We start from the raw sequence: 14,862 nt of genomic DNA on the forward strand, positions 1-14,862 counted from the left end.
GTAAATGGGTAATGAGAGGGCCACTCTTCTAGATCCCTGCATATCACAGTCCAATATCAGACACAACATCAGTCGAACTGAAACTTACCAGATTCCAACAAGTTCTTATCAGTTGTATACCACTTTATGGAGTAGCTCCATTGCATATCACAGTACCTTTCTGGATATATGAAACAGATTGCAAATCACAGTCACAGGGATTTAGATTTCGTGCCATTGGATGAGACGGACTTTAAGACTATGTATATAGCAATTTATATGTTACTAGTAAATATGCCCGTGCGTTGCAACGAAAAAAAACATCAAATGGTCATAAAAAGTGATGACATAATATTACATATCTATTTATATTTATCTTTTTTATAAAACTTAAAGTCCATAATTTATTTTATTGATAACCATGACATCTATGGTATGAGATAGTTAATATTTACAATATTATGTAGCTTGGAGACATATTTATTTAATAATAATAATAGATTATATTAAAACATGAGAAGTTTGTTGCTAGCTTTATTTTTTATTTAGATTAGGATTCCTATAAAATATGATATATCAGTTAAATGTATGTAGATTATAAACATATGGACTTATGAAGTGTTCATATGATATAACAACACATCGTGCAAAGGTAGTGGAAGCATCTTATTTATATTTTTACACACTTAAATTGATGCTAAACTATTTAGCTAGCATAAATTTAGGTAAAATAGTAAATCAGTGAGATATGTAGGAATAATGCTAAAACTTTTACCACAAATCAAGCATCACATTAAATAGGTTACCATAAATTTTTTATAATAATTGGAGCAAGATAACTACAATTTCAATTTTACCTAAAAAGCATAGGCAAGCATCTCCAGCAAAAAATATACTAAAATTTATGATATTTTTTGTTTACTACATGGATCTACATATGTGGAGCTGAACACATTTTGTTTTGTAATTTTTAGATTTTTCTATAAATTTATACGCATTTATTATTTTTCAGCCGATATAAAGAATAAAAGAAAAGTAAATTAATAGGACAAACACTTTGCACCTATTTTTGGTTTACTGTATGGATCTACATATGTGAAGCGGAACAAAATTTGTTTTGTAATTTTTTAGATTTTGTGTGAATTACTACACATTTATTAATTTTCAGCTAAATTAAAGAAAAAAAGAAAAATAATAGAATATAGGAGATTTTGCACTGGGAACCCTGAAAAAAATTATTTTCTTTTTGCTCTTCTGCAAGCGGACGACACAGGCTAGCGATTCCAAGAGCAGTAGAAAATGTAAAAGAAGATTTTGCATTGGGAACCCTAGAAAATATTCTATTTTCTTTTTCTATCCTATAAGCGTTAAAGAAACGGAGAGACCGATTCCGGGCGAGACAGGAGACAGGGCAGAAGAAATTTTGGGCAGACTGAAATTTTCACAATATGCCCGTGCGTTGCAACGGAAGAAAAACATCAAATGATCTTAAAAAGTGATGACATGATATTACATATCTATTTATATTTATCTTTTTTATAAAATTTAAAGTTCATAATTTATTTTATTGATAACCATAACATCTATGGTATTAGATAGTTAATATTTACAATAATATATAGCTTGAAGACATATTTATTTAATAATAATAATAGAAATTAGTTAAACCTTATCTCACTCTAATATTACCTTTTAATATACCTCAATATTATATTAAAACATGAGAAGTTTGATGCTAGCATTATTTTTTTATTTAGATTAGGATTGCTATGAAATATGAATGAAGCATCACATTAAATAGGCTACCATAAAATTTTTATAATAATTGGAGCAAGATAACTACAATTTTAATTTTATACTAAAAAGCATAGGCAAGCATTTCCAACAAAAAAAATGCACTAAAATTTGTAATATTTTTTGTTTACTGCATGGATCTACATATGTAGAGCTGAACAAAATTTGTTTTATAATTTTTAGTTTTTTCTATGAATTATTACGCATTTATCAATTTTTAGCCGATTTAAAGAATAAAAGAAAAGTAAATTGAAGATTTTACATTGGGAACCCTAGAAAAATTTTTATTTCTTTTTTCTCTCTTCTATTCTATCTTACCGATTCCTGAGCTGACCGAGACGGGAGCGGTTAATATGAGATTTTGCATTGGAAACCCTAGAAAGTTTTTTATTTTCTTTTTGCTCTTCTATAAACGAAAGTAACCGACGGAGGAGGCGACCGATTCCGCCGAACGCCGATTCCGCAAACCGAACCGCGATAGGAGCAGAAGAAAAAAAAAGACAGACTGAAATTTTGTCTCTTTATTAGTAGGTATAGATGTGCTCAACGTGAGGGCTCCAGTAATAACGTGGGTGGAGTTTTTCTGACCCAATGTTGAGGCCAGCGGTGTGCGGTATGGGCAATAACTGCAAATAATTGTGATCCACGCCTAATCAAAGAGTAATCATGTACTACAACGCCACAGACTAGCCTAGCTTCCGGCCGTGTTTGTTTGCGGCTCTAAAGTTTAGTTCCTGTCACGTTATATCGAATGTTTGACACTAATTTAGAGTACGAAACATTGATTAAGTTACAAAGTTAATTGTACAGATTGAGATTATTTTGCAAAACGGATTCATCAAGCCTGATTAATCTTGTGTTACAGTAATCATTCTAGTATTACAGTAAACATATGCTAGCGATAGACTAATTAGATTCGTCTTGTAAATTAATCACAGCTTTTGTAATTAGTTTTATAATTAGTTCGTATCGACACTAAATTAGTCCTGAATTCCTGATCATGGTGGAGTCTGGAAAAGGGTGCGGGCTGGCGGCCAGCGAAGCTTCCCTTTTGCAGTTGCAAGCCAGCGGGGCCAGAAGCTCAGTGGCGTCGCCCGCTACTGCAAGTTTTGTCCTGCCCTGGCCCCACGGGACAACGGAACCAGGCGTTGGTGGGCCCGGTCTCCGGTGCCTTTGTTCCCATCTCCCGGCCAGGTGGGCCTCGGCCTCTCCGACTCTTCGTTCTTTCTTTCGCCTGCCTGCAACCCATCTCGGTCGGAACCCTCCTTCCTCCCCGCCTCAAGGCGCTCAGTTTGATCCAGGAGGAGGAGGAAGGGAACGGGGGAGCCGTGCCGCCATGGTGAAGGACAGCGAGTACTACGACGTCCTGGAGATCAGCACTGACGCCTCCGTGGCCCAGATCAAGAAGGCCTATTACCTCAAGGTGCGTGCGTGGCTATCCGGCCCCCCTCCCGCGGCCTCCCTGCTTTGATCAGCGACGGCGGTTATTATTTTCGCGCAGACTGTTCCGGTTTCGTGATTTTGAATCTGTTGGCCTTGTTTCGGGTTTCTGAAGGCCAAGCTGGTGCACCCGGACAAGAATCCGGGCAACCCTGATGCCGCGCGCAAGTTTCAGGTACATATTCATATTCTGCTCTACTGCTTCCTGCGGATTTTTGCTAGTTGCATTTGGATTTGGGTGCAGCAGAGGGATAAGAGTGAAATGCCTGCAGAATTTCCTATGTTCACTGGGGGTCAAAAACTCAAAACCCACAATGGTCACGATTGTGTTTCGCTTCTGATTGCATCCTATTTGGCCAGAGAATTCGCATCGGTGTTGCAGTAGTGTGCAAAAGCTAAACTGCAAACACGACATTGTCATAAACTTAGTTGTGTACAGGAATGATATTCTCGTATCTCTTATTGCAAAAATCTGAATCAGTAGTCCTCTATAGATGGTTAGATTGGTACGAACACTGATTTGGATTGGTTGGTTACCTCTCTTACAAGGAACTAGGCGAGGCCTATCAGGTCCTGAGTGATCCGGTGAAAAAGGAGTCTTACGATAAGTATGGAAAGGAAGGACTTCCCCAGTAAGTCCTGAATTTATCTAAATCTATCCTATCTTCAAACACTAGTTTTTAAAATATAGGATGCCACAGATGCTATGAACTTTATTTTGTATGTTACATTTTACGTTATAGTGTAGCTTCCATATCACTTGCAGTTAGTCACTAAGTTTCTTGCAATGATATTCCAGAGATAATATGATTGATCCAACCGCTGTCTTTGGAATGCTTTTCGGGAGCGATTATTTCGAAGATTATGTTGGCCAACTTGCGCTAGCATCTGTTGCCTCAGTAGAGATTGAGGAAGAATCAACCACGCCTGAGGCAAAGACAAGGATTCAAGAGAAGATAAAGGTACGCTGCTCCTGTAATAAGTTTGATTTCTGACACCAATCTCCTCAGGCTCTAAAATTACCTACACCCCGGTGGGAGAGACCACCCTATGTTTTTGCTTTAATAAGGGTCCAAATAACTGAATTCATGGTCTAGAAAAATCTCCTCAGCCTTGGGAGTTGATGTTCTAAGTGTACCTTTATAATAATCTCATTGGTTTTCAGGACGTGCAAACCGAAAGAGAGCAAATACTTACTCAAAGCCTAAAGGGTCGGCTGCAACCATATGTTGATGGGAAGCATGATGAGTTTGGTGATTGGGCAAATGAAGAAGCTCGGCGTTTGTCTCAAGCTGGTAAGGTCTAAGAACCTCACTTTTCATCTCCATATCCTGTCATTTACTCGCTAGGCTTCATTCAGCTTTGCTGCTACACAGAGACACTTGTTAATGCTATTTTCATGATGAGCGTAAACTGTTGAATTTCATTTCTTCATATATACCTCTGTTGCATTTAAAATACTTATACCTCCAGATTCTGCAACTATCGTAATGTGGCATCCATATGGTTCATTTGTGTCCTTTATTTAGGTTTGAACATTATAAATATTTTATTTACTGATGTTTTTACGTGGTTTACTTATATAAATCTTTTTTCAGCTTTTGGTGAGGCTATGCTTCACACTATTGGCTACATCTATGTTCGGCAAGCAGCAAGAGAACTTGGAAAAAGCAAGCTGTACATGGGTGTACCTTTTATTGCTGAGTGGGTAAGGGACAAGGGCCATCACGTAAAATCACAGGTTAATGCTGCTGCAGGTAAATCCGAGGACAATAAGTCAATAACTACCCTTTTTTTTAATGAACGATGGCCCGATTCTTCAGTGACTTATATAACCTCCTACTGTAGGTGCAATTTCTCTGATACAGCTACAAGAAGGAATAAAAAAGATAGAAGAGGGTGACAACAAGGAAGAGCAGCTTATTAAGAGTATCGAAGAGAAAAAGGATGCAATGCTCAATTCTTTATGGAAAATTAATGTGGTCGATATTGAGGCAACGCTTTCACGGGTTTGCCAAGCAGTAAGCACTTGTTCAAATTGCTTCATTTAAATTTATCATGCATGTATATTTATATCTTCTTTGATATGAATATTCAATTAAGAAAATAAAGTCTGGCAGACTGGCACTCCATGTATAATTTCTGTTTTCACCCTTTTCTCCAGGTTTTGAGAGAAAATGATATTCCCAGAGACATACTGAAGTTGAGAGCAAGAGGACTGAAAAAGCTAGGGACGATATTTCAAGTAAGTTTTCTTTTAGTCTTTGAGAAATCCAGTTACTTTGTCAAGGGCAGAGAAGATTTGATGAAAGCCTAAGGAGAAGCACACATTAATCTTTCATCTCTTATATATGTGCATATCATTATATTATCATCTCTTTGGTTCATCAGGACTGAAGTACGCTATCATCATTTTGTTTGAGTAAATTGCATTATAAACACTAAATATTTGAATCTGGTGTTAATGTATTCTCAGTACTAAAATCAAATAATCTAATACAGAATCCTGTCTCACTGAAGTAATTCTATGCACCCACTTTCAGGGCTCTTTGAAATGAGGCATAATCTGTTGTTACACAACCTATTCATCATACAAATTAATGTCAATATAAATTAATTTGAACCATGTTCATTTTTTACTAATTAGGTACAAAAGCTATTTTTCATTGACTTGCAGCAATTTCATAAACCCCAGAAAAAATTTAAACCTTTTATTTTTGCCTTTGTTTGCTGAATGTACCACTAGTGTCAGAAATAGATCTAGAAACTCTTGAAAGGTCTTCAGTTTCGTGTTGCTGGGGCATCAGCCTTTTGTTGATTTTAATTTTTGAACTTAACTTGCATGTTTCAGTTTGTTGTTTTTCTCTCCACCTTGCCCGCTATCTCCGAACTTCCGAGATGTGGAAATTAGCTTACATGCTTCTAATGTTCAGTCTCCCATTGTTATACTAGGGGTCTGTTTGGTACAGCTCATAGCAGTTTCATGAGCTTGTTGTGAGCTGTTTTTTTTTGTCAAACATTTATTTTTAAAACAGTTTTATAGGTGAAGCTGTTTTTCTTCTCCTCTCATAGAAGGACATGAGTTGAGATAAAGCTGAAAAAACGTAGCTTACTGTAAAACAGCTTCACTAGAAGTTGAGGTGTGTCAAACAATTGAGTAGCTTATCCGTTGTGAACTCAGGGCGCAAAATCAAACTACCGTCGTGAAAACAGCTTGCGTGTTGAAGATGACGCTGCAGAAGCCACACCGTCGCAGTGAGATGGTGGACAAATTTGGATATGATATCATATCATATACTGGCATACCGCGTCAGCGTCACCGTCACCGACTCACCGAGATGTGAGCCCGATTGCCCGAAAGCCGACCACTGCGGAAGGACAACGCTGTTTCCAAAGATTTTTGTACGGTGTAACCGCAAGGTTTTCAATATGATGACATACTGTATCGCTGTTCTGCACTGCAAATAGTTTTGTTTTGGACAAAAATGTGAAGAAGATACATAATGATTGAAGCGCATGATCATCGACTTTGGGTGTCATTTACGATCTGACTCCGATCCTGTGATGGATCTTAAAAATGAGAATCAAGTAAAATAATGAAAAAAAGGTTCTAAACACTTAGATTGTAGAATGAGATTCTGCAATCTAGTTATCTATATAAACCCTACTAGCTATTTAGGAATCTGAAAAACAATAATTCAAAAGGCAAACAGCATCCTCTATTTTCTATTCAGAATAATTCAGACTTTAAGGCTATATACCAGTAGAATCATTATTAAAAACATGAGACTGAAACCAGGAATGGCACTGGACTTGCTACCTCGGACCATGTGAAGAAGATAACGTAGTACACCCCTTTTCATTTCGCCTGGAACGTTCAGAGCAAATAACCAACGTGGCACGCCCGTGACACGCGCCCTTCTCTCTTCACGCGTTGCGTCCCTATGTGGCTGCATGCGTGCGCGCGTGTCCTCCTGCGCATGCCGTCCATGCCGCCCTGTTCTCGGCCGGCTGTTCGCCGGTACATATAGACACGAGCGCATTGATTTCGCCTCCATTCCCATCCGCTACAGCAACAACCAGACAACACTCACCGGCACGCAGACGCTCTCAGCAAGAGGCAAGAGGCCCGGCAAACAATGGCGGAATACCAGGGGGAGTACGGGCACCCGTACCCGCGCGTCGACCAGTACGGCAACCCCGTGCCGCCGGTGGACCAGTACGGCAACCCCGTCCCGAGGGAGCCAGCGTCTGGTTTGGGCGGCACCGCTCCCGCCTACAGCAGCACCGGCGACAGTAGTGTCGCGCCTGTCGAGTACGGTGCCCGCGCGGAGTACGCCAGCGGTGGCGTCGCAGCAGTCGCACCAGGCGAGACGGCGCTCGCGTACGAGGGGATGGTCGGTGGCGGACACCTCCAGCCGACCAAGGAGGAGCACACGTTTGGTCCGGGCGCGCAGCTCCAGCCGACCAAGGAAGAGCACACGGCGACACTCGGCGAGAAGCTGAGGCGCTCCGGCAGCTCTAGCTCCAGCTCCAGCTCGGTAAGAACATCCTACTACATGAGGGCTTGTTAGCTATCGAGCATGCATGTGTGTCGTCATGCGCTTGAGATTATTGTTTGTGGCGTTCTGATCGACTGGTGTCTTATCTGACGACGCGACGACAGTCCTCCGAGGATGACGGCCAAGGTGGGCGCCGGAAGAAGAAGAAGAAGAGCATCAAGGAGAAGATAAAGGAGAAGCTCCCAGGCAGCCACAAGCACGAGGAGCACAAGGCTGGGCACGTGGCGCCGGCGACGACGACGACGACGGGGACGCATGCAGCGGGGACGCACGAGAAGAAGGGTTTCATGGAGAAGATCAAGGAGAAGCTGCCGGGACACCACCACTGAGTGTGCCCCTCGGTGACTTTGAGGGGTCCAGAATCGACGAATCGTGTGTGCACGCACACGTCGCTGTGTACTGTGTATAAGACATATATGTGTCTACGTACTTCCTTCGTTTAGGTTTGGCTCGGACTCGGAGTTACGTTGTTGGGCTCGTGTTTTTGTCTCTGTAGTCGATATGTTGGCTCTCGCGACTGTCAATTAGTCTTGTCTCGTATGGTGTATGAACTAGTATGAATTTTGGTTGCATTGCACCAAAGTGCCTCTTCCCTAAATTAAATTAAATTAAAGCAGAGTAATTAGAGGCTGGACCGCTGGACACTTCAAGAGTCGTGCGATCTTGGTGAGGCAGTGAATGGGACGACGACGACGGGCGAACTCTGCACATGGCGAACTGAAAGGAAACGGCACGGGTCCACGACCACGACCACAATCCACATGAAGAGCCCGTGTCCGTGGCGAACGACGGCAGTGGGCCGAGAACAGTGCCGGCCGGGTACCACGATTGGGCTGGCGGACCAGGCTCTGGTAGAGCGTGAGAACCTCACGGGCCCCGGCGGCGACATTGGCGCGTGCGCCTGCTTTGGTGTCGCGCAGTTCGTACTTACACGCGAAGATTTCCCTTTTGAGCCCCCTCGTGCTCGCGCGCGGCGTGGCATCATCATCGTCTTCGGCTCTTAGCCGTCGCGCGCCACTGTTTCAAGCGAACAGGGCCATTGACTCTTCGTGCTGTCTCGATCTCTCGTCGGACTGTCCTGTAGTCTGCCCCCACTGGCTGGCACCTCGATTGATTTGTTAATGGCTGGGTCTGCCAGTGCAAAACAGATCAGCTGGCTCGGATGCTTCGCTTGCTCATCTCGTAATTGTCCAGTATCTCTGAATGATGCAGGGAAAAGGTGATATTGCGGTCTTCTATTGGTCAGTGACATGCGTGAGTAACAAAGGAGAGCTGGAGGCCTTTGTTCCTGTGCGCCTCTATCTGTGCGTCCGGCAAGGACAGCGTCGGCGTGGTGTTGATGACTGTACGCTCGACTTAAGCCGTACAGTACAGGTACAGTATTGTTGAAGATCCTATTCGCCGGCCCCTCTGTTCTGACGGCGTTTATGGCCATCCCGTTGGGATCGGAAACAAGATGCCCAACTGAGGCGGGGGCTTCCTCACCAAAATTCATTTAAGGAGTAGCCGAATTACAAGCAAAGAAGTATCCACGCCAGTCATTTAGGCTGTTTACAAGATTTGGGACTTTTAACCTTTTCCGCCAGGTCACTAAGTCATCACAGACCTTTCTAACAACAAGCTTACTGTTAACAGTTTCACCTCTGAAAATTCCTCAGTTCCTAGCATCCCATAATCTTCAGAGAATGGTGAGCAACACAAAAGGCCAAAGCAGTGGATCCAGATTGGCTGGGGAAGCATAACTCCATAAGTCTTCGTTAGTCATAGAAGAGGCACCTTCCAAGCCAATTTTGCGCCAAACACCAGCGCTTACTGGACAGAAAAAGAAGGTGTGGAGCCTGTTCTCGATAGCAAGGCCGCATCTCTGACATTTCTGACGTCAAGCAAGCAACGCCATCACCATAACTCCGTCCCTCCGACAAACTTGACGGACTCACATCGTGTCGAGTGTCGTGCGCAATGTCATGCTCTCATGGCCCAACGATTGCTACCAATTTAAATTGAGAAAAATATCTATAGGACACTAAGGACATGTACACTGTATGCACACACACATATCAACGACAACGAGGCCTTATTTGTTTTATCTCCAAACCATGGAGATTGAAGAGGATTGAAGAGAATTTTTAACTTGTAGGGGATTTATTCCTACTCAATTCCTCCTAACCCCCTTGGTTTAGGGGCTAGGTCTAAATATAAAAGGAGGGTGAATTTCTCACCCCACTAGGTGACAAGGCTCGTGCTCTCAAGCAAAGTCAGCTACTTAGGAGCGTTTTGTATAAGGTGTCTCAAGTCTCAACACGACACTTGTGAAGATTCAGTTGCGGACACACGCGCACTATAAATCTTGCGCACCAAAATTCATCATTGTCTCCGTATGTGGCTTCTCGGGTCTCCGCCACCTTTCCTAGCCCGAGATGTCCAGCGCAATGTCACCAGTAGATCCCATCGGCGCATCACTGGCTAAGAAGAGCAAGACCAAAGCGTTAGCTATAAAGAGCAACAACTATGCAGCTGTGGTGGGCTGCACCTTTGGTCGCAGCAACGGCAATGTCGTAGCACCTCTCCATCATGGAAGCAGATCAGCGGTGGGACTCATCCTCAGTGGTCGTGGCAACGGTGCAGGACCAACACTTAGGCAATGTCAGCAGTGGGACGATGATTGTGGCTACCTCCATATGGATGGATCTAGCGAGTTTGATTCATCCCAATCGATTGTAGACGAGGCTACCCAAGCGTTGCTGGTAGGATCTAGATGGCTAGAGCAAAAGATGAATAGCCTATAAGAATTTCTTCTACAAAACACAACACTAGAGAAAAGGTAATTAGCATAACAAATGATCCTAGTAGCTACTACTTGCTTTAGCTCTACAACAGCTAAGCAAGACCGCACACAATTCTAGTATCAAGTGATTTCTAGTCTAAATCACAACACCACACAAACTACACTAATAAGCAACTCCAGCTAGCTAAACTAGTGAGCCACTAAGAACTAGCTACTCTACTACTAAAACTGCCTAGAGATGTACTACCAAATAACTACCACACATGCAACAGATATATGAATATAAATGTAAGTGAGAGTATTAGTAGCAAACCATGAGCACAGGTTATTACCACAATAATTTATCTCCATTTGGTTGCTACATGCTAATTAGCATGACAAGTTAGACCCACAACTTGAGTGTCACAAGAATCAATCAAATGTTGGATGCCACAAGCATGACAAGCTAGACCCACGCCTGAAAGCATATAAGTATGTATACCCTTACCCTATTGCATATTATTAATGCTATTTAGTTTCTTTTCCTGAAAGATTATCCTTCTATCTTTCAGGGAAGCAAGAGAAGGTCGCTTTCTGTTCCTTGTTCTACTATATTCAAAGTTAATACTCCTGCATGCAGGTATATGTGAACATACTTCCTTTATGAGATAAGTACATGTATCAACAATGTTGAAAATATAATCCAATGAATTTGTTGCGAAATTGGAACCTATGTGTGTACATGAAAAATAAATCTTCATGACCCTCCTCCCTCTTCCAAGAGAAATCAAATTCATGGCTCGTACTACTCCCTTAAATTTCCCGTTTAAATAAGACAGGACTACACCAACGTCCTTACATCCACCTAGTCAATCTAGTCTCGTGAATTGTTGCCATGCAATGCATGAGAAATATCGAGGTGCCCCGATGGGTCAGCAAAGGTTGTTCACGTCTTTCTTTAATTGCACTCGTCCTCTCTCTTTCTCTCCCAACACACGGCTGAATTATAATACTAGTACATCATTAGTGTCATGGCAGTGGTGAATGCATTATTAGGACCTTTTCGCAAAAGCAGCGTGTTGGAGAGGAAATTAGACTTCTCCTAGTATGCTCTAACCGCAGCATTAACACCACCACGAAATTGTTGTCCAGAAGAGCATTGTCGTTACACGTAAACAAAGTAGTTGCAATTAGCAAATTGTTGTCCAAAAATGCTCCTAGTGGTGGTGGTGGGTTTTTTCCGGTTATTCTCAGTTATCCTAGAAGAAATTGAAGCCAAAAACTGAGTTTTTTTTTGAGAATATAAAGTAATTTTCTTATCATTTTTTAAGTTTTGAACCAAATTTCAATTGGAATGGTTTCTTTTGAACGGTATATTGTTCGGTGCAGTGCCGTGCTGCATGCATGTCCTAGCGCCCTTTATAGGAAAAGTGACACTTGGTAGGAAAATTAGATTACAAGCTAACAGCAGCATTAACAATGCTAGCTACAAAATTGTTGTTCGTGGAAAAAAAGGCACTTTGTACTAAATAAATTATTGAAATTGACTGGCATGTCCGATTCTAGCGCTGTAGCTTTCTTCCTCATTGCTTTCGTAAGACACAAATCAAGGAAAGCTGAAAACATGATGGCGACCTGTCTAAGCGCAATTAGTGAGAACCTTCTGTTTTCTTCTTCAGAACAGGAATACACAAGGCAAAACTAGTATAGTGCTTTTTTAGTAGTATAGTAGCCATAGCCAAATAGTCAGTGAACTGAGTACAGAAAAAGTAAGAACGTACTCATACAAAAACCTTAATATAGGAGTAGCTACTACACTGTGTTTACATACATTTGTATATATATGTATATATGCCTTTATTTTAGACATAGAGAAAACATAAAAACAAAGAAGCGCAAAAACATTGTTAAGGAGGAGTAAGGACGACTAGAGGAAATTAACAAAGCACGGTCTCTAAGCTCCCAATTGTTCCGTGTGAAATGCCTTTAATAATACAGTGTATATATATACGGTAATTATATATATATATATTGCTGATGAAATTCACAAACTGAACCTTCAGAAGAACTCGAGGTTGAAGTCGCCGACCACGGCGCCCCGGCTGATGTCGAAGTCGAAATGCGGCAGGCTCTGCTCCTGCTGCCCGTGGCAGGGCAGCAAGAACTTGTGCTCCTCCAGCGACTGCTCCTCGCCGCCGCCGTAGCCGGCGAAGTGGGGCGTGGCCTTGCTCTCGGAGGCCCAGTGCAGCGGCGCGTCGCCGCCGTCGAGCGCATTGTTCGCCTCCGGCGCGCAGTTCCAGTTGCTGCTGTTGCTGGAGCTCTCGCCGTAGCCCAGGTTCTCCGACACGTCCAGCACGCTGCTGTAGTCCACGAACGCGCCCGCGTCCTGCTTGCCGCCGCCGCCGCCCATGTGGCCATACAATGCGGCGCCAGCTGCCGCGTCGAAGCCGCCGCCGAAGCTGTCGGTCAGCGGGAACGGGTCGAACACCTGCTGGTGCTGGTGCTTCGTGTCGAAGCCGCCATCAGCGGCGGCTGTGGACAACGGCTTGCGCTCTTGCGACGCCGCCGGCTGTTCCAATGCCGCCGCCGCCGTGTTGGCGGAGATGGGCTTGTGGGTGCTGGGGTCGATGCCGCGCTGGCGCAGCTTCTTCTTGAGGCAGCTGTTCCAGAAGTTCTTGATCTCGTTGTCCGTCCGGCCCGGCAAGTGCGACGCGATCTGCGACCACCTGCATCCGCAAAAAAAAAATACATTGACGCCGCGTCGCCGCCCATGAGCAGAGTGTCGCCGAAATAAACATTGCGGAATTAATCCGACACGCATTGTGCGTATTGTATGTACCTGTTCCCCAGGATCTCGTGGAGGCCGACGATGGCGTCCTCCTCCTGCTGCGAGAAGCTGCCCCGCTTCAGGTCGGGGCGCAGGTAGTTGATCCACCGAAGTCGGCAGCTCTTGCCGCACCTCTGCAGCCCTGTACCAATGGCGGATGACGGTCAGCGAAACGAGTAGCCTGGGCGAGACGGCGGAAGCAGCAGCATGGATGGATAAGCTAGAAGGCGGTTGCGTTCGTTCATGCCTGCGAGCTTGGGCACGGAGCTCCAGCACCCGACGCCGTAGCGGATGATGTGGTTGTAGAGCTTCTCGTCTTCCTCGGGCGACCAGAGTCCCTTGCGCAGCTTCTGCTGCACGCCGCCGCCGCCGCCGGAGGCCGCGTGGCGTCCCATTCCCGCTGCTGCTGCGCGCGTCCGCGTCCGCCTCCGCCCGACACGGAAGGAAGCAAGGCTGAAGGCAACGAACGATCTGGATAGCTGAGGAGCAGCTACCCTAGTCCGTCCGTCGTCACTGCCGCCTGTGCATCTCTATCCGGCCGAGACCGGCCGGGGGTATATATGGGGTAGCGTGCCGAGAACTGCGCACGTACGGTACGGGGAGAGCTGAGCTGAGGGAGCCGGCGACGCACGCAGCGATCAAGTGGGTTCGAAGCAAGCCGTTCGAGCAGAGAGAGAGAGCGAGAGCTTGCAGTTGCAGTTGCACTGCAGTGGATTGAAGCTTAAGATACTCCGGCCGGTTCGTGGGAGAAGGTGGGGGTTAAAAATGGCGCTCTGTGCGCGCGGTGCGGGGAGGAAGGAGAGGCTCACAGTCTCACACAGCAACAGAACAGAGCAGAGCTGCCAGAGCAGCAGGGCGCTGGACGCTGCTGGGTCGCGCGTTGTGGGCCACGCCGACAGGGGACGGAAAAGAGACACAGAGGGGGAGAAAAAAAAAGAAGCGGGGGTGGTTGGTTGAGGATATGACCAAGATTTTTTTTGCCGTCACGGCACACCGGACACGGTTTCATGTTGGCACGGTACCATCATTGAACTCCCCTTCGTCAGGGAGCTCGGAAAAAAACGCAACACCTGTACGTGCCCGTTCCATGCATCTCGCCACTTCTCACCACCCACGGTCACACACACGCCAGCAAGCTATGCTGGTACGACGTCCGTACGCCGCCGGCGCCAGCATTTCAACGCGGCCGCGCCGGGGACGCGCACGCTGCGCTAGACGGGCGGACGTGGATCGTGTGCGTGCCCAGCGACGCGTCGATCCCATTCTCTTGGTTGGGTTTTGCCGACTGTCGCGTCCCATCCTGGTCGAGCGGAATTCTTTAAAAACTGGCCGGTCGACGTGTCGTCTTCAGCCGTGTAAAAACAGAGCCGTTTTTTCCCCTCGAGCACGGGGGCGATCACTTTCTTCCCCGATCCCGATGCTGATGCTGCGCCGGTGCAGCCGCCGACAGTATCAGCTGTGGCGTCGGGCCTACCGCGCACAGGGCGTCGGTCCGC

At 44.9% G+C, this 14,862-nt stretch overlaps 3 protein-coding genes across 3 annotated transcripts; 2 read left to right on the top strand and 1 right to left on the bottom strand.

Moving 5' to 3' along the window:
• Positions 2,981-6,740, top strand: LOC8059148 (chaperone protein dnaJ 10). The gene is made up of 9 exons (XM_002456170.2): positions 2,981-3,196; positions 3,329-3,388; positions 3,763-3,845; positions 4,013-4,175; positions 4,379-4,508; positions 4,812-4,970; positions 5,062-5,234; positions 5,378-5,458; positions 6,395-6,740. The coding sequence occupies exons 1-9, from the start codon at positions 3,110-3,112 to the stop codon at positions 6,470-6,472; spliced, it is 1,014 nt and encodes a 337-aa protein (XP_002456215.1). The 5' UTR covers positions 2,981-3,109; the 3' UTR covers positions 6,473-6,740.
• LOC8059149 (dehydrin Rab25) lies at positions 7,250-8,357 on the top strand. The gene is made up of 2 exons (XM_021457740.1): positions 7,250-7,754; positions 7,880-8,357. The coding sequence occupies exons 1-2, from the start codon at positions 7,353-7,355 to the stop codon at positions 8,102-8,104; spliced, it is 627 nt and encodes a 208-aa protein (XP_021313415.1). The 5' UTR covers positions 7,250-7,352; the 3' UTR covers positions 8,105-8,357.
• Positions 12,290-14,261, bottom strand: LOC8059150 (myb-related protein Hv33). Its single transcript, XM_002458325.2, has 3 exons — positions 13,614-14,261; positions 13,379-13,508; positions 12,290-13,265 (listed from the first exon to the last, which is right to left on the bottom strand). The coding sequence occupies exons 1-3, from the start codon at positions 13,759-13,761 to the stop codon at positions 12,599-12,601; spliced, it is 945 nt and encodes a 314-aa protein (XP_002458370.1). The 5' UTR covers positions 13,762-14,261; the 3' UTR covers positions 12,290-12,598.

This window comes from Sorghum bicolor, chromosome 3 (genome assembly GCF_000003195.3).
Source record: "Sorghum bicolor cultivar BTx623 chromosome 3, Sorghum_bicolor_NCBIv3, whole genome shotgun sequence".
NCBI lineage: Eukaryota > Viridiplantae > Streptophyta > Magnoliopsida > Poales > Poaceae > Sorghum > Sorghum bicolor.